Below are 24,002 nucleotides of genomic sequence, written 5' to 3' on the forward strand. Positions count from 1 at the left end.
CCACCCATACGACTTCTGGCCCCTCATTTTCTAACATAACCTCCTCCTTTATATGAGCTTTTAAATCCTGCCTAACATACAGACATACCCCTCCTCCTTTTCTATTGCCTCTGTCCCTCCGAAACAAAGTATAGCCACTGATATTTACTGCCCAGTCATGCGACTCATTCAGCCATGTTTCGGCCACACCAATCACATCATATTTTCCTTCCATCACCAGCAGCTCCAGCTCTCCCATTTTACCAGTCAGACTTCTTGCATTTGTAAACATACATTTAATACTGGCACCATATTGAACATATGACATGTGGTCCTCCCTATCCTTAACAGTATCCCTAGCCAAATCTCCTCCCCCATTTTCCCTTTCTTTGCCCACTATCTCATCTAACCTGTCTACCACTGAATCTTTTACTGAACCCTCTAATTTGGTAAAGATCTTGGCTCCCCTTAATCTGTCAAATAATTCTGGGATTAGTGGTAGAAGATAACGATTCTTTATCGTTATTTTGTTCAAAGCACAATAATCAATGCAAGAGTGGCATCTTTATTTTGAACAAAAAAGAAACCAGCTCTGGTGGAGACGTAGATTTCCTTATGAAGCCTTTGGACGATTCTCCAGAATATATTCTTTCATGGCCTGGGTCTCAGGCATGGATAAGGGATATGTTCTACCTCTTGGAGGAACAGAGCCGGGAATTAACTCAACAGGACAGAAGAAAAAATACAATTAGAAAGGCAGATGGACTCCAGACCGTGAGTTCCCCGGTAGAACAATCAATAGATGGATTATGTAATCAGAGCCAGGGGAAGCCCAGAATTAGGGGGTTTTTCAGGATATTGAATAATCAGGAAGGAGATCTCGTCGTAGTGAAGACTGCCAATACGAGTTAGAACTGGACAAGTATCAGAGGTGAGAATACCTGGAGAAATCGGCATGCCATCCACAGCATGGGCAGAAATCTCGAGAGGCACAGGAAAGCTTCACAGGAAAACGTACCAGACAGGGTAGAGTGGGAAGCAGGGAGAAACATACAAGAGCTGAAGGTGACTGGGAGTGCAGAAATCTTGCCTAGGGGAGACTCCCCCCTCACACCTAGGCTGGAGAGTTTCCCTGATGTTGAGGTCGGGTTGGACAAGATCTGATGAGGTGTCCAGTGAGGCCACAATACATACAGAGACCTGCAGTTCTTCTACGTGTTCTCTCCTCCGCTGTTAAATGCGTAGCTCCATAACGAACCGGGGCTGGAATCTTGGGAACCATAGGACGTGCAGCCTGTGAGGACTGTGCAGAGGAGGATTTGAAGACCAGTGGTCCCAAAAAATGTAAGTGCCTCTAGGCGAGCCGTAATATGCTGTAAAGCCTGAGACAGATGACCTTGCTGAGCCTCTTGACTATCAAGACTTTTCATCATCACGTCAAAGTAGCCTTCCAAAGCAGAGGAAACAGCAGCCTAGGAAGGTTCCATCATGGCTCAAGCTTACTGTAACGTACTCGTCAATCAGGAACTTTGAAGGCAGCTGGTACACTCAGACGCACAAGGAGCACACTGTGGATTCCTGTTTTCACCAATGTATTTTTGGGGCCCTGGGCTTTCTGCTGTGGAACCAACAAGGACTTGGGGCGTTTGGTAGCAGAAAGTACATAAAAGAAGTACCGGCAAGGATCAAGCGAATTGTAGTTACAAAACAGGCAAAGGGTTGAGGCAGGCGGCATAAATCGAAGTCAAAAACAGGCAGAACTCAAAATCCAGGAAAGTACAATAGCAAAATAACACTTCTGTAAACAGAAGCCAGCTTGGGCATTGTAAAAATGGGGAAAGGCCTTTTTAAAGGGGAATTTGTCACGATGCTCAGCATCAAACGCAATCGAACCACCGCTGGCATCATTTACGCATAGCCATTGTGCGTGATGTCAGCGTTAGCACGCAACTGTGCACCATCAGCCAGGGAGAGACGCGCCGGGAGGTAACAATGCCAGGAGATCTCTCAGCGCGTCTTACACAATAGCCATCACCCGAGCCTGGCAGAGCATTCCACAACCTCACTGCCCTTACTCAAATGAAAGTTATTTTCTTCTAGTCCAAAGAGGTGGCCTCTGGTGGGGTGATCTCTTTATGGGAAAAAAGGTAATCTGCTATTTATCTAGAACGTCCTCTATTTACAAAAGTCAGAATCCGAAAATCAGCCATCCCATGAGGTTATGTATAGAGAACTGGCTAAAAAATAGACTACAAGGAGTGGTGGTAAATGGAACATTTTCTAATTGGACCAGTGTTGTTAATGGAGTACCACATGGCTCTGTACTAGGTCCTTTGCTTTTCAATTTGTTTATTAATGACCTGAAGGTGGGCATTGAAATAACTGTTTCTATTTTTGCAGATGATACTAAATTGTGCAGAACTATAGGTTCCATGCAGGATGCTGCCACTTTGCAGAGTGATTTGTCTAAGTTGGGAAACTGGGTAGCAAACTGGAAAATGAGGTTCAATGTTGATTAATTATAAGGTTATGCACTTTGGCAAAAATAATATAAATGCAAGTTATACACTAAATGGCAGTGTGTTGGAGTTTCCTTAAATGAGAAGGATCTAGGGGTTTTGTAGATTACAAGTTGTCCAATTCTGGGCAGTGTCATTCTGTGGCTACTAAAGCAACTAAAGTTCTGTCTTGCATAAAAAGGGCATTAACTCAAGGGATGAAAACATAATTATGCCTCTTTATAGGTCCCTGATGAGGCCTCATCTGGAGTATGCAGTGCAGTTTTGGACTCCGGTCCTTAAGAGGGATATAAATGAGCTTGAGAGAGTGCAGAGACGTGCAACTTAACTGGTTAGAGTTTGTGGTTGTTTTCTCTGGAAAAAAGACGCTTGCGAGGGACAAGATTACACTTTACAAGTACATTAGCGGACATTATAGACAGGGGACCTTTTTACCCATAAAGAGGATCACCGTACCAGAGGCCACCCCTTTAGGCTAGAAAAGAAATTCATTTGAAGCAACGTAGGTGGTTCTTCACAGTCAGGACAGTGAGGTTGTGGAATGCACTGCCGGGTGATGTTGTGATGGCTGATACAGTTAAATGCCTTTAAGAATGGCTTGGATGATTTTTTGGACATACATAATATCAAAGGCTATTGTTATACTAAACTCTATAGTAAGTATAGGCATGGTATATAAAATTTATGTGAAAGTATGGAGGGGTGTGTATATGGATGCTGGGTTTTCATTTGGAGGGGTTGAACTTGATGGACTATGTCTTTTTTCAACCTGATTTAACTATGTAACTAACTCTGTAACTATGTAAGTAAATGGGAGATGTTCCTTTTACAATTTGAAGATATTGTGATATGTTCTGGGTTTCATCTGATAATCTGAAATTCTGGGTTTTCAAGCATAACGTGTGTCAAATCCGAAAAATTTGTATGATTCGGGTTTTCACTCTTTCAAGTTATTTTACTGATAAATGGGAGAATGGTTGAGCTTGGTTTAATAAAAATATGAGATAAATTTGAGTTTTACCAAATAACGCCCCAAGTTCCCTCTCTTTTGGATCTTGTAATAACTAATAATACCAAACTCATCTCTAGTATTTGCGTGGGTGAGCTTTTAGGGAATAGTGAGCATAATATGGACGCCTTAAAGATTGTGTTACAGAGGCAACTCTATAAGGGAGTAACTAAAACACTAAATTTTAGACTTGCAAACTTTGGCAGCATAAGGGCATCTCTTAACAATGTTAACTGAGAAAGACTTTTCAAATCTGATGTTTTTAAAATGATGCTTAATAAATATACATGCCAGTATACAGTATACATGCTTCCCCTTGGAAGCAAAGAACGTTGTCTCAAAGTAAAACCTGTGTGGTTCGATTGAAGTGTTGGTGTTGAGGTTGGTAATAAAAGAACTGTTTTTAAGGCAAGCTTTGAGCAAATTGAGATGGAAATTCAGACATAGGTGGACAATTTATTTAGAATCACTGGATGACAACAAAAAACAGTTCATCCAAAGGTTCATGGGAGAAGTAGACTGAAAACAGAGGTATTAACTACAATGCTGCTACTGTTCATAAGCTGTTCACATTATTTACTTACTATTGAATCCTAGTTAGAGGGCTCTTTGTGAGATTGTCAAATACAGAGATAGTTAAAAGGAAACAGGTCAAATGTATCATAACTATATCTAATATAAGTAATTATAAAACAACTGGACTTGCTGAGTAATTATTGAAGACTACTCATTCCAGCAGCTTCTTCAGTTCAACTGACTGGTGTGGGAAGTACTCTTCATTTAAACTCTTCCACTAATCCAATCACTATGACACATTGTAACTTTTAGAGAGGTGACATCTGAAATTTACAGAGGTGTTGATTCTGTGTAGTTTCTGTGATAAGATTACCAAAGTATCATGCAACTCCTAGAAACAGGTGTTAATTGTGAGAGTTGCATGAACGGATATGTGAAGTGTTCTGAAACCGCCGGGGAACAGATGTGAGAACAGCATTGTATGTAGCAGACAGGTGGTGTTGATGGCCCCCACCTCTGTTCAGGGATGGTGTCACGACCGGCACCCAATACAAGAACAGGTGCCAAGTACCCTGGTCTCGGCTTCACCAGTAGTGTGACCACCGTTGGGCTTCGGGAGCAGCCCTCAACTTACTTGGGTGCCACCTGGACTTAACGAGGGGAACAAGGCGAGATGTTCTGTCTGGCAAAGGGGCACGGCTGTTAGCGAGTCTTTTGGGCAGAAGGTCACGGTACAGATGGAGCAGGCAAGGGAATCGTCAAACAGGCTGGGAGGCAGGCAAGGGTCAAAACCGGGTAATCAAACAGATGGGGTCAGGCAGAAAGAGTAGTCGAGATGCAGGCAAAAGTCAGGATTCGGATATCAGAGTTGTCAGGATCAAAACCAGAATAACAGATATAAGTTTCACAGGAACAGACAGCACAAGGCTTCAGGAACCACCAGAATCAAGATTCTATCACGGGCAACCTCTGGAAGCCCTTTCAGCCTATTTATAGTTTAAATTTGGCGCCATTGTGCGCTGGAGTCATCACGCCAGCGCACCTGCGCCTTTAAGGAACATGGAGGCGTGCGCGCCCTTACTGAGGCAAGATGGCGCTGGAGCATGCGGTGGGCGACCCTGCCGCACAGGTATTTTTATTACAGATGGTTTCTCCACCTTGACATGAATCGCCACTTTCATGCCTCGTTCAAACAAGCAGTCTTCTTTATCCAAGATTTGGACCTTGCTATCTTCAAATGAGTGTCCTTTGTCTTTAAAGTGTAGAAAGACAGCCAAGTCTTGCCCTGTAGAGTTTGCGCTCCTATGCTGAGCCATTCACTTGGTGAGCAGTTGTTTTGTCTCCCCAAAGGAGACACTCTGTACACTCCTCGCTACACTGGACTCTGTATACCACAATACTTTGTTTTTCTTTTGGTGTTGGATCCTTTGGGTGTACCAGTTTTTGTCTCAGTGTGTTACTAGGTTTGAAAAACACAGGGACATGGTGTTTGATGAAAATCCTCCTGAGTTTCTCTGACACTCCAACTACATATGGGATAGTTACATAATTACGTTAAATTGGGTTGAAAAAAAGACAAAGTCCACCAAGTTCAACCCATCCAAATGAAAACCCAGCATCCATACACACACCCCTCCCTACTTTCAATTAAATTCTATATACCATACCTATACTAACTATAGAGCTTAGTATCACAATAGCCTTTGATATTATGTCTGTCCAAAAAATCATCCAAGCCATTCTTAAAGGCATTAACTGAATCAGCCATCACAAGATCACCCGGCAGTGCATTCCACAACCTCATTGTCCTGACTGTGAAGAAACCCCTACGTTGCTTCAAATGAAAGTTCTTTTCTTCTAGTCTAAAGGGGTGGCCTCTTGTACGGTGATCCACTTTATGGGTAAAAAGGTCCCCTGCTATTTGTCTATAATGTCCTCTAATATACTTGTAAAGTGTAATCATGTCCCCTCGCAAGCGCCTTTTTTCCAGAGAAAACAACCCCAACCTTGACAGTCTACCCTCATGATTTAAGTCTTCCATCCCTCTAACCAATTTAGTTGCACATCTCTGCATTCTCTCCAGCTCATTTATATCCCTCTTAAGGACTGGAGTCCAAAACTGCACTGCATACTCCAGATGAGGCCATACCAGAGACCTATAAAGAGGCATAATTAGGTTTTCATCCCTTGAGTTAATGCCCTTTTTTATGCAAGACAGAACTTTATTTGCTTTAGTAGCCACTGAATTACACTGCCCAGAACTAGACAACTTGTTATCCTTCTAGATCCTTCTCATTTAAGGAAACTCCCAACACACTGCCATTTAGTGTATAACTTGCATTTATATTATTTTTGCCAAAGTGCATAACCTTGCATTTATCAACATTGAACCTCATTTTCCAGTTTGCTGCCCAGTTTTCCAATTTAGACAAATCACTCTGCAAAGTGGCAGCATCCTGCTTGGAACCCATAGTTTTGCACAATTTAGTATCATCTGCAAAAATAGAAACAGTACTTGCAATGCCCACCTCCAGGTCATTAATAAACAAGTTGAAAAGCAAGGGACCTAGTACAGAGCCCTGCGGTACTCCACTAACAACAATTAGGGATGACCATGTTTCGCTACTGTATGTCTCTGGGCAGTTATTTATATTGGTATTCCTGTTGGTCTTGTTTGCTGCTGTTTTTACAAAGGCCCAGTCTGGGTAGCCACATGATTTCAAAGCTCTTCTACTATATTTTTGCTCTTTGTCTTTAGACTCTGTATCAGTTGCCACACATTCTGCCCTGTGGTGCAGAATTCTAATGACACCCAGTTTGTGTTCAAGCGGATGGTGGGAATCTAACAACAGATATTGATCCGTTCATACAAATTAGATCACTCTGGTGAACTAGACTCTACCTCTTATCAAGCTTACCCTGCTAGCCAGAGGCTCTCAAACAATCTGGAGCCCATGGTGAGAGGCAGGGCTAGGTGGCCAAGGTTCCCTGACATGAACGGAGATCACAATCATACATACTTTGAGGATCCAAATGTCCTATGTAGACCCCTGTGTGGTGGATAGCCATTGTTTATATATGTGTGTTATGTTTATGGCTTATTGCTGTTGAGCACATACTTGCCAATGGACCAAGATATATCAGCTACAACGTTGTTTTAAACATATTGTCATATGTATTTTATTTTAATTATTTACATATTTTTTTTGTGTCTTTTATGTTTTAAAACCAATAAAACACTACCTATAAAAAATATACTAATATAATACTAAAAGTTAACTTAAAGGTGAAATATCCCTTTAATTTAAAATTATTTGGAGATTTCTATGTACAGTAACTCTAGTCAATGTCACTCAGGGGCTATTAAAGCAAATAAAGGGCTTTTTACTTGAGGTATGAAAACATAATTTTGCCTCTTTGTTGGTCTCTTAACTTAGTTAAGCTGGGCTGAACAATGTCTATCAAGTTCAAGGTTGGGAAATTTGTATATCAACTCCACAAAATTGTGCTTAGAAAACCTGCCTGAATTGGAAATACCGGAATGGAACCAGCAAGCACATTCTGCAAACACCTAAACTGCTTACAGGGCCAATATAAGAAGTCAGACAATTTATGAAAATGGGTGAATTTGCCCACAGAGATACGTTAGGTGTTAAGATTGAGAAGTGCTGCAGGTACAGTCCTAAAATCCAATTCTAGGCGTCATGCATCCCCATATAAAATATATCAGGATCTGGTTGACCACTTTCAAAAAACTTTTGGGAATATGGACAGGAGAAGTATGAACAAATTATAGAAATCTTTGCAGATATACCACCTTAAAGTTGTTAAAATGGTACCGGATGGTATTCATCCTAGGGTACTTAGCAAGCTTAGCTCTGTGATTGCCAAACCTCTTTACTTAATTTTGGTGCTGCTATTCAAAAAGGGATCCTGTTTTCAGCCTCAAAACTATAGGCCAGTTAGTCTGACGTCAGTGGTAGGAAATCTTTTCAAAGAGTTATTCAAAGATAAGATACTGGACTTCATAGCAAATCATAATACTATGAGTTTGTGCCAGCATGGTTTTATGCATAATAGATCTTGCCAGACTAACTTCATTTCTTTTTATGAGAAGTTGAGCAGGGACCTCGATTCTGGGTCGGCAGTGGATGTGATTTATTTAGACTTTGCTAAAGCATTCGGTACATTGCCACACAGAAGGTTACTGGTTAAATTAAGGAATGTTGGCCTGGAACATAGTATTTGTACCTGGATAGAGAAGATAGAAGATAGATTACAAAGAGTGGTGTAAATGGAACATTTTATAATTGGGCAGGTGTTGTTAGTGGAGTATCGCAGGGCTCTGTACTATGTCCATTGCTTTTCAACTTGTTTATTAATGACTTGGAGGTGGGCATTGAAAGTACTGTTTCTATTTTTGCAGATGATACTAAATTGTGCAGAACTATAGGTTCATGCAGGATGCTGCCACTTTGCAGAGTGATTTGAAGTTGGAAAACTGGATCCCTGTGAGGTCTGAGGTATCAAATCTGTTTGTTATACCAACTATCAATATAGGAATACTATTTTCTACTTGGGGGCGCAAAAAGTTAGGCACCCCCTAGTAACTACTTTACTTACCTGACACCCCAAGCAAGTGCACCTATCAGCAGAACACCACAAAGTCATCCTCTTCCTGCTTCTTTGGGTCTCCCATGGCTTTGCACGCGTAGTACAGCAAAAAGCAGAACTTTAACGAAAAAGTCGGCTATTTCGCTCTACATGCATCTGCCCCGGGAAATTTAAAAACTGAAGAAGCAGGAAAAGGATCACTCTGTGGTGCTCACTAGGAAAAACCCCAGGCCGGTACAGTTTTCTGCTGATAGGAGCACAGGCTCGGGGTGCCAGGTAAGTAAAGTAGTCACTTGGGGGTGCCTAATTTTTGGCACCCTCAAGCAGAAAATGGTATTCCTTCTCCTTTAACATAAAACATCCTAAAGACAAACAAATACCACAACATTTCGAACCAAAAAATCCTAGCCCATGCTACCCACCTCCCCAACCTAGGTGGGTCTAGTACCCAAAACTGTAACATGCTTATAGAAGCTTCTAGAGAGTGTGTCTCCACCTCTCAAACCAGCACTGCAAAAAAGAACTCAAATTTATAACAACAACTTCAGTGTCGAGGTAACAGGCAGCTACCACTGCACCAGAGCTCTAAATTAGAAACAGACCCATAATATTGCCAAAGTTTTTGGAAAGTGTGAATTCAATTGCAGAGACACAGTCAGGAGTGGACTTATTCAAGGTCAAAATATAGTCTCCACTCTGATATATAGCATGTCACTTGTATATTCCAATCATAAAGGATATTTTAAGGTATTCAATGGATGAGTCCTCAGTTGCGGGTGGTGATCGTCTATGGTTTTTATGCCATTCATCAGCCTCAGTTAGGGAGTTGAAAAATGGTAATCAGTCTCCATCTTGTATACTCACTCACTCGCGAAGCAGGAGAGAGATATCTATTGTGATTTCTTCTAGTTGTGTTGTTGTAGCAGTACAACTTTCTGGCATTGCTGAAAGGAGTTCACTTTGCGTAGGTTCTGATGTCTCCATACCGATCAATTATTGATAGGTATGGAGACATCACATTAGAAAGGTGGATAGGGTAATCTGTTTTAAGGACCCTACATGCCAAACAGACTGCTGCTTGCCTGGTGCTAGAGTTAGGCATGTGGTGGAACGAGTGGACAGATTATTGGGAGGGGCTGGGGAAGACCCAGCGGTCTTGATACACATAGGTACCAATGACACAGTTAGAGGAGGTGGTGAAGTATTAAATGTATGTTTGCAAATGCAAGGAATCTGACAGGTAAAATGGGAGAGCTGGAGGTGCTGGTGGCAAAATATTTTGTGATTGGTGTGGCCAAAACATGGCTGAATGAGTCGCATGACTGGCCAGTAACACCAAAATTTTTTTTAAAAAAATTGGTTAGTATACATCGAAAAATAAAGACAAACACAAGTTAAACTTTTAAAATGCAAAGCCTTTATTAAAAAATAACTCACTGAAACTCCACTTCCTGTCCTCTTGAGAAAAGGCGACCATCCATACTGCAGCAGTTGATTTCTTCTCCCTGGCTATCTCTCCTGGCCGCCCTATGTCTGGAGCGCTCTTCTCTGCCAGCAAGATTGACAGCTGGTACTGGTCTATGGAGCAGTCATGGTTGGGAGGAAATCGGCGTGTGCTGTCCTATGCCATACCCTTTCTCTGCAGGATCAGGACGATTTCCTTCTGACTGTCCCAGCGGAGATGTTTCCTTTCCTCCCTTGTCGCTCTGAGCAGTGAGACTGACACGGACTACACGGCGCACAGGACACACATTACAGCGAGGAAGTGTAAATTGTAACCCGGATCTGCCAGCAATTGCGTAGGAAAAACAATCCAAAATCACAGGGGGTCGCTTTATCGGTACCAATGACCAAATTGTGCGCATCGCTCTCCTGTGCACAGCGCTCTTCTACACGCAAGTGCTGGCAGATTCGCTTGTAATGTGTGTCCTGTGCGCTGTGTAGTCCGTGTCAGTCTCACTGCTCAGAGCGACAAGGGAGGAAAGGAAACATCTCCGCTGGGACAGTTAGAAGGAAATCGTCCTGATCCTGCAAAGAAAGGGTATGGCATAGGACAGCACACGCCGATTTCCTGCCAACAATGACTGCTCCATAGACCAGTACCAGCTTTCAATCTTGCCGGCAGAGAAGAGCGCTCCAGACATAGGGCGGCCAGGAGAGATAGCCAGGGAGAAGATATCAACTGCTGCAGTATGGATGGTCGCCGTGTCGCCTTTTCTCAAGAGGACAGGAAGTGGAGTTTCAGTGAGTTATTTTTTAATAAAGGCTTTGCAATTTAAAAGTTTAACTTGTGTTTGTCTTTATTTTTCGATGTATACTAACCAATTTTTTTAAAAAAAATTTTGGTGTTACTGGTCCTTTAATATCAGTGGCTATACTTTGTTTCGGAGGGACAGAGGCAATAGAAAAGGAGGAGGGGTATGTCTATTTGTTAGGCAGGATTTGATAGCTTATATAAATGAGGGGGCAGAAGTCTTATGGGTGGAGGTCTTCACCAATTGTAAAGAGTCCAGCAAATTAATTGTAGGCAACATCCTGCGACAAAAGGCAGTAGTTACAATGGTCAACTCAAGGTCAATCGTAAACAAATTTAAAAAGTTAATGGCCAATGACAGACTCTTGCGATACTACACTAACAACAGTAGTTCAATTAGAAAATGTTCCATTTAATATCACTCTTTTTAATCTCTTCAGCCAGTCCTTTATCCAAGTACAAATACTATGTGCCTGACTGTCTGTATTAAATGCTTTAGCAAAGTAGACCACATCCATTGCCAGTAGACCACATCCATTGCCAGTAGACCACATCCATTACCACCCTAGTGGCTGTGGTCTGGGTTTCTGGTCGTCTCCTGATAGAAAGCAATTAGATTAGTCTGGCAAGATCTATTATACATAAAACCATGCTGACACATATCCCTCATGACCCCTTTCAAAGCTTTCATACCACTGAGGTCAAACTAACAGGCTTATGGGTTTTAGGCTGAGAATGGGATCCCTTTTATGATAATGGCATTATATTAGCAATTCACCAATCTCTCAGTGCTGTGCAAGTCCTTGCCTTTGCCGAACAATTAAGTAGAGAAGTTTGGCAATCAGAGCTAAGCTCTTTTAGTACCCTGGGATGAATACCATCAGGTCCTGGCTCTCTGCTTACCTTCATTTGTTCTAGTCTCTTTTGAATTTACTCCTGAGTGACCCATCAATCAATAGTTATATTGGTTAGAATTATATCCCCTTAGCTATATCCAAGGTCTGACGAGGTCAGTATAAAATGCTTGAATAGGAGTTTGTGAATTTGAATACATTTGTGAATCGAGGAATAGGATTTTTCGTTGGGGTACAACCTATACAGTCCTGATGGTTTGCACCTCAATGGAAGGGGGTCCGCGGTGCTAGGGGAAAGAATGGCTAAGAGGTTGGAGGAGTGTTTAAACTAGGCAAGGGGGGGGGTGAGATAAAGAATTATGGGGAAGCTAGGGTAGACGGGGCAGTGGGGTTAGTAAGGGGTCATGGGAGAGGAGTGAGGGGGGCATACAGTTTACCAGCTAAGAAGGGCCCTCTGTTACAAGGAAAACAGAATAATACTAACTTAACGTATAATTCTCCACTAAGTAATGCTAATTTCAAAAGTAAAAGTAGTAACCTCCGCTGTATGCTGGCAAATGCACGGAGTTTGTCAGGTAAAATGGGAGAACTAGAATTAATTGCATGCTCTAAAAATTATGATATAATTGGTATCACTGAGTCCTGCTGGGATGAAACATGTGACTGGATTGTGAATTTAAATGGTTACACCCTTTTTAGGAGGGACAGAGGGATTAAAAAGGGTGGAGGAGTGTGTTTGTATGTAAAGCCTGAATTAAAGCCATGCACTAAAGAAATAACAATAGCTGGCACTGGTGAGGGTGTAGAATCACTGTGGGTAGAGATTTTGACTGGGCAAAAGGTAACAAAAAGAATTATCATTGGTGTATGCTATAAACCACCTTGTATAAGTGTCGAGTATGAAGCCCAGATACTCTTGCAGATACAAGCGGCTTCACAGCTGGGTCAAGTTGTTGCTATGGGTGACCTCAATTATCCAGACATTGACTGGGGTAATGGGGTTGCTAAGACAGAAAAAGCTAGTAGGTTTGTAAATATGCTGAATGACAACTTTTTATTCCAGCTCGTTCAAGAACCTACTAGGAATAATTCTCTTTTGGAACTTGTAATAACTAACAATAATGAACTCATATCTAACATTTGTGTGGGGGAGCATTTAGGGAATAGTGATCATAACATGGTCTCCTTTGAGATTCTGTTGCAGAAGCAATTCTATAAGGGAGTAACTAAAACACTAAATTTCAGACGTGCAAACTTTGACAGTATAAGGGCATCTCTGCAACATATTAAGTGGGAAATGCTTTTCACAGGGTTAAACACAGAACAAAAATGGGAAGTCTTTAAAATGCTGCTTAATAAATATACTTGTCAGTATATTCCACTTGTAAGCATGGAACGTCGATGCAAAGCAAAACCTTTTTGGTTCAATAGAAGCGTTGGTGTTGAGGTGGGTAAGAAAAGACGTGCTTTTAAGGCTTTCAAGTTAGCTGGTACAGCTGAAACATTTATAAGGTACAAGGAGGCCAATAAATCATGCAAAGAAGCTATAAGGCAAGCTAAAATCGATATAGAAAAGGATATTGCAGCAAGCAGTAAAAAAAATCCAAAATTATTTTTTAAATATGTTAATAGTAAAAAAATTAAGCAGGAAGGGGTGGGACCCTTACTATCAGAGGGGGGTCAGCTGGTTGATGAAAACAAAATAAAAGCGCAGATTCTAAACTCATATTTTTCATCTGTCTACACAAATGAGGAACCAGTAAGTGAAGGTTTCCTTCTTAACAGTCCCAATTCTAGTAATACAACTAATGATGCATGGTTCACACATGAAGAAATTCAAAAGAGACTAGAACATGTTAAGATTAACAAAGGTCCAGGGCCAGATGGTAATCATCCCAGGGTAATTAGCGAGCTTAGCTCTGTGATTGCCAAACCTCTTTACTTAATTTTTCAGGATTCATTGAGATCTGGCATAGTGCCGAGAGACTGGCGAATTGCTAATGTGGTGCCTCTATTCAAAAAAGGTTCCCGTTCTCAGCCTCAAAACTATAGGCCGGTTAGTCTGACGTCAGTGGCAGGAAAGCTTTTCGAAGGGTTAATAAAGGATAAGATACTGGACTTCATAGCAAATCATAATATTATGAGTTTGTGCCAGCATGGTTTTATGCGTAATAGATCTTGCCAGACTAACTTAATTTCTTTTTATGAGAATGTAAGTAGAGACCTCGATTCTGGGATGGCAGTGGATGCGATTTACTTAGACTTTGCTAAAGCATTTGATACAGTGCCACACAAAAGGTTACTGGTTAAATTAAGGAATGGTGGCCTGGAACATAGTATTTGTACCTGGATAGAGAACTGGCTAAAAGATAGACTACAAAAAGTGGTGGTAAATGGAACATTTTCTAATTGGACCAGTGTTGTTAGCGGAGTAGCGCAGGGCTCTGTACTAGGTCCCTTGCTTTTCAACTTGTTTATTAATGACCTGGAGGTGGGCATTGAAAGTACTGTTTCTATTTTTGATAGATGATACTAAATTGTGCAGAACTATAGGTTCCATGCAGGATGCTGCCACTTTGCAGAGTGATTTGTCTAGACTGGAAAACTGGGCAGCAAATTGGAAAATGAGGTTCAATGTTGATAAATGCATGGTTATGCACTTTGGCAAAAATAATATAAATGCAAGTTATACACTAAATGGCAGTGTGTTGGGAGCTTCCTTATATAAGAAGGATCTAGGGGTCTTTGTAGATAACACGTTGTCTAATTCTGGGCAGTGTCATTCTGTGGCTACTAAAGCAAATAAAGTTCTGTCTTGCATAAAAAAGGGCATTAACTCAAGGGATGAAAACATAATTATGCCTCTTTATAGGTCCCTGGTAAGGCCTCATCTGGAATATGCAGTGCAGTTTTGGACTCCAGTCCTTAAGAGGGATATAAATGAGCTGGAGAGAGTGCAGAGACGTGCAACTAAATTGGTTAGAGGGACGGAAGACTTAAATTATGAGGGTAGACTGTCACGGTTGGGGTTGTTTTCTCTTGAAAAAAGGCGCCCTTTCGAGGGGACATGATTACACTTTACAAGTACATTAGAGGACATTATAGACAAATAGCAGGGGACCTTTTTACCCATAAAGTGGATCACCGTACCAGAGGCCACCCCTTTAGACTAGAAGAAAAGAACTTTCATTTGAAGCAACGTAGGGGGTTCTTCACAGTCAGGACACTGAGGTTGTGGAATGCACTGCCGGGTGATGTTGTGATGGCTGATTCAATTAATGCCTTTAAGAATGGCTTGGATGATTTTTTGGACAGACATAATATCAAAGGCTATTGTGATACTAAGCTCTATAGTTAGTATAGGTATGGGTATATAGAATTTAATTAAAAGTAGGGAGGGGTGTGTGTATGGATGCTGGGTTTTCATTTGGAGGGGTTGAACTTGATGGACTTTGTCTTTTTTCAACCCAATTTAACTATGTAATTATGTAACTATTATTTGACCCCCTTTTAGGTTTTGATGAATTAACTTAATTCATTTGTTTACTGATTTAATTAGTATAAATGCAATTTTGCCATAAAAGTATTTACAGATGCTTTTACATTACCCATTTGATCCCCTATGTTCCTCTATGAGGAACATATTGAGCTTCATATTTGAGCTTCAGCAGTCTGTTAGCTTTAGAAACTCTAACTGACATGTTGAGAAGGGACAGTCAGGTTGACAAAACAGTCAGGTTTAGGAACTTCAAGTAACAAGGGGAGGAGGGGGGTCATTCTTCCACTGTATAGAGCACTTGTAAGGCCCCATCTAGAATATGCCGTTCAGTTTTGGTCTCCATCACTCAAACAGGACATTATTGTATTAGAGAGGGTACAGAGAAGGGCAACTAAGCTGGTGAAAGGTATGGAAATTCTTAGCTATGAGGAAAGACTGGCCAAATTGGGGATGTTCACGCTGGAGAAGAGGCGCTTAAGGGGTGATATGATAACTATGTATAAATATATAAGGGGATCATATAATAATCTCTCTAATACTTTATTTACCAGTAGGTCTTTCCATCTGACACAAGGTCACCCATTCCGATTAGAAGAAAAGAGGTTCCGCCTAAATATTCGGAAGGGTTTTTTTTACAGTGAAAGCTGTGAAGATGTGGAATTCTCTCCCTGAATCAGTTGTGCAGGCTGATACATTAGATAGCTTTAAAAAGGGGTTGGATAGCTTTTTAGCAAGTGAGGGAATACAGGGTTATGGGAGATAGCTCATAGTACAAGTTGATCCAGGGATTTGGAGTCAGGAAGGAATTTTTTCCCCCTCTGAGGCAAATTGGTGAGGCTTCAGATGGGGGTTTTGCCTTCCTCTGGATCAACTGGCAGTTAGGCAGATATGAAAAAAAAAAAAAAAAAAGCTTGAACTTGATGGACGTGTGTCTTTTTTTCAACCTTACTTACTATGTTACTATGTAATTACTTACAAAAGCAACCCTATGAGTGAAAAACGATCAACATGAGCTATAGGTAACTTTTGATGTACATTAAAATTTTGAATAATAATTTTTCAGTGTCAGTATCACTTTAAGACAGTTCTGTTTGTAACAGTGGCATCTCCTTAACTGGTATACCATGTACCTCCCTCACTCCTCACCTGTGCCTTGCCTATACTAGCTTCCCCAAAATGCCTAGTTGAAATATTCTTCCAGCCTCTTAGCCATTCTTTTTCGTAAAGCAGCAGACCCCTTCCCATTATGGTGCAATAAATCATGGCTATATAGACTGCACCCCAAGTTAAAAAATCAGCCCAGTGCTCTAGGAACCAAAACCCTTCTTTCCTACACCAAGACTACCAAGCTACACATTTAGCCCCCTAAGCTTTCATTGTTTTCCTAAAGCTGCACTTGGCACAGGTAAAATTTCTTAAAAAATGACATTGGAAGTCCTTTCATTAATCCTAGATCCCTTATCTCACTCTTTATGGCCCTTAATCTAGCATAATTTTGTCATTATGTACCAAGATAGCTGTGTCATGCCCAGCCCCTAACCAATTAACCAAATGCTGAAACCTGGTACCAGGGAGACTACAGCTTACCCTTATTCACTTATTTGTATGCTCTTTATTTACTTACTCTTTATTAAGTGCACAGCTAAATTGACAGTTTGTGAATCGAAATGTAGGGGAACTTGTGAAAATGAAAGTTCAATATAAGCTTCAGCATACTGAAATAAGAAACTTTCTAAATATAATCATTTAAAAATGCTGTACTATTTCAGAAATAACCAAATTACTCTACAGTATCCCTCTCTCAGCATCTGTCTCTCTTCATACAGGATGTGAGAGTCTGATTTTGAATGACAGTTATATCTAATTTAACCTTTGGGGTACTATTTTGACTATAAGATGTATTAGAACTCACTCTTTCAAAATCACCAGAAAATCTCTCTACATACAAGATTTGTGCCAAAGTCAGTTAGTTTGGTATATTTTGTTTCTGCTGGAATCAGTTATTTTAAAGAGCTTTAATACATCTGCTAGGAAAGTGGACTCCCCTCAAAGATATCTTAGATTGTACTATCAATCAGAATCAGACTCCACTCCTGCATGAAGAGAAACAGATGCTGTGAGAGTCATAGTGAAGAGTAACTTGATTATTTCAGAAATGGTACAGAAATTGATTATATTTATAAGTTTATTTCAGTATGATAAAGTTATAAACATTTTTATTTTTGCATTATTTCCCCTTTAATGTTCCTGTGGCTGCCTACACAAGAGCAGTTGTGTTTTAAAACTACTCAGCATAAGTTGGATCTTATTATGTCCATATGTGGCAGAACATATGGGAATAGTGAACATATACAAAACAAGGAGATTTTTAGCATTTGTATCCCTTCCCATGCATACAGGCACATTTGCAAAATGAGACCCAATTTGTACTTACTATGCAGAAAACAAACAAATGTTTGTGTTGAGCAAACCTGCTGTGATTCCATGTGGAGATGATATAAAAGGGGTGTTGTTTACCTTTCTCTGGACAATTAGCAGTTATGTTGGTAGCTTTCATTTAAATAAAAATACAACTTGATGTGTGGCTTTGTGATGTACATAAACCCCTATTTAAATTGAATATAATTAATTCATATTTCAAACAAAAGAATAGTGACATACTGAATTGACAGAAACTGCAGTCACTGACTTCTCTTCTACAAGCCCATTTAACTTGGAAACTCCAATTGTGTCTGAGGATGATTTTTCAACCTAATAAAGACAAATTTGAAAGTGTTAGATTCAGCAAATGAACATATTACATTCAGCAAGTAACTATAGTGTATGCCTGCTTTATGTTCATCTGTACATCTGTTCATCTGTACATCTGTTCATCTGTAACATCTGTACATCTGTAACATCTGTTCATCTGTACTTTTCATTTTTTATTAAACTACAATATGCATTATACTGTAGGTTTCTTATACTGTATATTTACAGAGAGAATGGGTTAAATACTAATGGCTGAAGTAGATCATGCTATGCGAGTTAAATACAATTAACATAATTCAATGTATAAAATAACATTAATAGCATTATAAATATATATACATATATAAATATATTATAGTTCTAGAATCTCACCTGTGCTACTTCTGTATGGTTCTCAGAGTCATCAGATGATTGTTCAGTTACACAAGAAGCAAAAGCTTCAAACTGACTAAAATCTGCAAAGTTGGGCTGCTCTGGCATTTGCTGAGGTGAAGTGCTAGAATGAGACATAACACTTTCTGATTCCATAGAACGGTGCATATGAGAACCTGATGTCTGTGAATGAAAGACAAAAGGCAGTTTATATGCATTATGTCTAAATAAATCATAAAGCAAGGCAATCAAGGTGAAATAAAGTAAGAAAAGTATAGAGTGCACTGAATAAAACAAACTGCAATAAAATAAACTGCCCAAATGTAGACAGTTTATTGTGGATCCATATTATTATAGCTCAACAAATAGGTGCAAAATAAAGACAAATTTGTTACAAGGACTCTTCATTCACAGTGTACAATGCCAAGCACCAGTCAAAATATTAACAAAAAAAAGCCTATATTGAAGATATATTGGAGCTCTTTGCAAAATAGGAAACAAGAATCAGCACACTTCAGTGCAAGGGAGACGCCTATCTTGAACAGGTGAAATTCTTGAATTCTAAGGTTCCCTTTGAATGTTGTACTAATAAGCAGTTTTACTTGTGCCAACAGATACCACATTCTCTCGCACACACAAAATGCAGCCACAACTAGCATCAGATTTACCACCCATAATACAAGTGCTGTGCACAAGCAAAATTCCACTGGAATACTGGATTAAAATGATACATCATGGGCAACAACCATGTAAAATTGTGGTACACTTGCATGTGGCATTCCTTTAGAACTAATGGCTGCTTTCTGTGAAAATGTTTTCCCCAAAGCAGTAATTGAACAATACTGCTGCTAAATGCAAACTAGATAGTTGGTACAGGAAGATCAATAGTTATAGCATTTAATTTTCAAAACAATAGCATGCAAGTTTAACTTTTTTACTTCTGATCTCAGTTGAGCCACAATAAAGTCAGGCAAAAAGACTCAAAGATATGGATGGGTGCATACTCAGGTCTCTTCATATCTGCTGTAACAAGATGGATAAATAATTGAGTTCTGTATGTTACTGTACCTGTGTGGGTAATGGCCTTGGGGGTACAGCAGGAGGATGTACAACTGTGGTTGCTTGTTGCTGTCCTGCTAAAAAAAAATGAAAAGGTATTCTTTCATTATTTCAGAATATCTAAAGAATGAAACCATACCTAAAGGGGAACTCCACAAAAACATAACTTAAGCTTTTTGAAAAGTAAAGATAATTTCAAGCAACTTTGCAATATACGTCAATTAAAACATATGCAGACTTTTCATGATCTGTAATGGTTTGGAACAGTTCCCTAAGCCTAGCCCTCTCTCTCTCTGTCTGACTACTTTGCTGAGCTGACTGACTACTAGTGATGGGCGAATTTCCGCCGTTTTGCTTCGCCAAAAAATGTGCGAATTTCTCGCGAAATTCGCGAAACTGCGAAAAATTCACGAAACAGCGCCGTTTTGACGACGGAGCCCGATTTTGACGAAAACATTTTTTTGACGCCAGCTAATTTTTCCCACGAATTTTCGCGGGCGTTTCGCTGGCAACGAATCGCGCAAATTCGCAGCGTATAATAAATAAATTCGCCCATCACTACTGACTACTGTTACTTTGTATCAGCAGTGGTCTGTCCTTAGCCTGCATCCTCCAAACCCCACAATTCCCTGCACACGTGATTTCAATAAGGAACTGAACATCACAGAGCAATGCATTGTGGGTTATGTAGTTCCTGCATGCTGTCTGTAAGCTGTGGAGAAATTGTTACAATTTGTAACATCAGTGTTTAGTCCCTCCTACCCTGCCAGGATTTCAAATAATGCAGAAAGAGAAGAACTGTTAAACAGCTGGATTTCCGCATAGAAAATTGTATTTGTTCGTACTTTTTGAAGAAACAGGTAACTGCGATTGGTATATTAGGAATTTCTGTGTTATGTGGGCCTTTTTATCAAATTTTGGTTTGGAAGCTGGAGTTCCCCTTTAATGGGATAAAGGAATTGGAGTTGTGTTAATAGCTAATCTAAAGAAAAAAACTATTCTTAAAGGGGTGGTTCACTTTTAAATGATCTTTTAATATATTATAGAATGACTAATTGAAAAAACTTTTTAATGGTCTTTAAATTATTTGCCTTCATCTTCTTCTGACTCTTTCCAGTTTGAAAATTGGGGGTAACTGACCCCATCTAAAAAACAAATGCTCTGTAAGGCTACACGTTTATTGTTATTGCTACTTTTTATTACACATTTTTCTATTCAGGCCCTCTCCTATTCACATTCCAGTGTCTTATTCAAATCAATGCATGGTCACTTGGGTAATTTGGACCCTACCAACCAGATTGCTGAAATTCCAAACTGGAGAGTTGCTGAATAAAAAACTAAAAAGCAAATATAAAAAACATACTAAATCATAATAAAAATTAACTCAAAGCCAAATAACAACTTTAAATATGTTTTTCAACAGAGCAAAACATTTCTATATTAATATCTGCATGTTTATGTTTTTAATAGATCAAACACCACTTTGGTGCCTTCTAACAAACTAAAAAGCTACAAAGGTTGGAAGGCACTGGGTTTATAAGGTGCACAAGATAGAAAGCACAAGACGTACATGGGACACTGTTTGAAAGGCACAGAGTGAACAAAAGGTGCAAAGCAGGAAGAGGGGTTTTATAAGCTGCAATGGGGGAGGCAAAAGTGTAGAAGTTGTAAAGAGTAAGAAGAGTATAAGGGGGAAATAGTGTAAAGGAGAAATAAAAAGGAAGTAAAAAACTGAATTGCATGATGTAGGAAGTACAGGCTGTAATAGGGTTAGGACAGGGACACCATGTGAGAGGCACAGAGTGGGTGGATAAGTATGTATATACAAGTTGAAAAGTGAGGGGAGAAAAAGTCTACAGGATGCAAAGAGTGGGAGGGCCACAGGGCGTGAAGAAAAGAACAGTGAACTACAAAGAGTGAGGGGCACAGATTGAACAAACAGCGCAGGATGGGAAGTCAAAGCACAAAAGACTAAAATAATGGATCAGCAATGACCATGAATGTGGGGCGTGTGCATGTTTAAGAGGAATACCATCCCCATCACCCTTCTCCACACACTTCTATTCTTCTTGCACTTGTCTTATCTTTCCTCTTATAATTCCTGTACAGTTCTCCAGCAGTTCTCTCCCTTTGTTTTTATTTGCAATACAGCAGTGCTTTAAAGTTTGTGAATTTTGAATTTAATATTTCTGCATGAATGACCTAAAAAATTATGTTTTTCATTCAAGTCTTAAAACTCCACTTTTTTTTTTAAGGACCTCAGAAAAACAGTTATTTATGCTCACTATGCTGGAAAAGTTTTAGGACCTGCATGAAAATCATATCACAAGTCATATTTATGCAAATTTGCAAGCACCGCTGTATATGTAAATGTAAGTGCAATAGAAAGCAATATTTGTCTGTCCCTTTCTGGACTGCTGGTGTTGACGTAAAGGAGAACTTAACTCTGAAAAAGGAATGTGGCTAGAAATGCCATATTTTTTATACTGAACTTATTAACCCAGCCTAAAGGTTCAACATTTCTATGGCAGTAATGATCTAGGTCTTCAAATTTGTTACAGGAGCTTCCCATCTTGGATTTTAAGAGTGTCTGCAACACATGCTCAGTGTGTTTTGAGCAGCTGATGAGAAGCTAAACTTATGGGCTTCGCATATCATCAAGCAGAAATTAAATTCTAATGCTAATTGTGCTGTCTTCTAAGCTGCCATGTAGCAATAATCTGAATGATTTACTAATTAGCCTTATTGAGAATTTAGTATCTTGTGCGTCAGGCCCTAAACTCAGTATTAGCAGAAAAGAAGATGGGGAGCTACTGGGGCAAATTCAGAGGCACAGATCTTTACTGATAAAGGGCTGTGGTTGCCTTAGGCTGGTGCAGAACACATAGTGTACAATTTTTTTGCCCTGCTGCTTTACTTAAGCTTTAGTTCTCCTATAATACATTGTAGCAGAGTTTGTCACTCCTCTCCCTGAGACTCTACTCTCAAAATTCAAATAGTAATTACAATAACTTTAAAAACACTAAAAATATTAATATATCAAAAGGTTACTGAGAATAAGATTTGCTTTCACAGTGAAAAATGCTTGTGTTGCCTTAAAGAACATCTGCCATCAAGGAACCAATAAATAAGGCTTCACTTTCCATTTCTTTTTGGGACAGATAGACTAGTTACCCTAGTTATCACTAGGCATAATCACAGGTAAAATAGACAAATAACTTTGCCAACAATTGTTTTATTAGGTTTGTCTACTGTTTGATTAATTTAGATTCTTCAGTTCAGATTGATGACAGCGAAATGACATCTGCCATCAAGGAACCAATAAATAAGGCTTCACACCCTCAAGAAAATAAAACAGTGATATAGGAACCTAATAACTTGGTTGGATATTATGTTATTGCAAACATTGTCAAGGCAAAGCCAGGAGGCGAAACACGTGTTGGCATACTTTTTAAACGCTCTAACTATTGCTTTTGAGCGATTGCTTGGATTTTTTAATAGTTTCTTATACTTGGAATCATTCCAGGTTTTTTTAAAGACCGCATTGGTTCCGCTTTTTCTCAATCTTTACTGCAATCGAATGGCACTGTGGGATTTGTAGTTTTTTAGGGAAGATTAGAAAAATTAAAGAGATAGCAAGGTAAATCGAGACTACAGTCCCCAGTGACCTACTTTCTCCCTCTTGTGGGGTCCCAGAATTTAGAAAAATCATAGGCAGTTAGTTCTTGGGACTTCTCCACCTCTAATAATTTTCATTTTCTACCTTTTTCTTCAATGCTGGTTTTTATGTGGACATTTTGATACGATTTTTCTTTTTAATTAACGTTTTCACTTTAAACACCTATCAGCTTAGGCTGAGGTGTGCTAACCAATTACAATTTACCATTTTAGTGGGGGTGGGTCCCCCCCCCCCGTTTTTTCATTAATTTGTTCAGTGAATGTGTGTAATAAATTCAGTCACAATTTTTCTTGATTAATTTGTGGTAATTTTGAATTAGTGTATTACCCGGATTTGTGCAGGCACAATTATTTAATTTATTCATTAATTTAACTACGGATTTAGAATAATATTGCACTAGCACTTTAATCAATTAAGCCATTTGAAGAATTTATATTCACTTAATTTAGTATACTACAAGTAACTTTTAACCATTACTTAAAGGCATCAAGCACCTAATGGGGCAATCACTTCCTGGATTCAAACACTAATCACGTAATAACGAATCACAAGGGTTTTTTTTTTTTTTTTTTAAATATTTATTGAAATCATTCTTAATTATCAGAAACTTAGGAACTGAACAATATAGATATTGGCAATTAACGTGGTATTAATAATTGGTCGGCAACTAGACAGAGAGGGGTTTTACTCTTTTTTAACTTCAGTAAACATTTGAATTAAATTAGCAATACTTTTAATAACTACATATTTTCCCCACATTTTCTAGAAATGTCTTTATAAGCTCACAGCAATTCTAGATGCCAGGAAATGCACAAATATATTTTTGTACAGTTACAAGGACACCCAAAACAGTAAATAATCATTACTAACAAATTTTCCCTGACATAGGCCTATATA

At 39.4% G+C, this 24,002-nt stretch overlaps 1 protein-coding gene across 1 annotated transcript in view; it reads right to left on the reverse strand.

Moving 5' to 3' along the window:
• The window catches only part of reps1.L (RALBP1 associated Eps domain containing 1 L homeolog), a 187,967-nt gene that overhangs the window by 18,531 nt on the left and 145,434 nt on the right, over positions 1-24,002 (reverse strand). Inside the window, exons 13-15 of the mRNA XM_018263236.2 lie at positions 19,436-19,503; positions 18,368-18,550; positions 17,906-17,995 (exon numbers count right to left, since the gene is read on the reverse strand). Of these exons, the coding sequence (XP_018118725.1) occupies positions 17,906-17,995; positions 18,368-18,550; positions 19,436-19,503 (341 nt within the window). The remainder of the gene's footprint in view (positions 1-17,905; positions 17,996-18,367; positions 18,551-19,435; positions 19,504-24,002) is intronic.

Source organism: Xenopus laevis, chromosome 5L (assembly GCF_017654675.1).
Source record: "Xenopus laevis strain J_2021 chromosome 5L, Xenopus_laevis_v10.1, whole genome shotgun sequence".
NCBI classification, from domain to species: Eukaryota; Metazoa; Chordata; class Amphibia; order Anura; family Pipidae; genus Xenopus; species Xenopus laevis.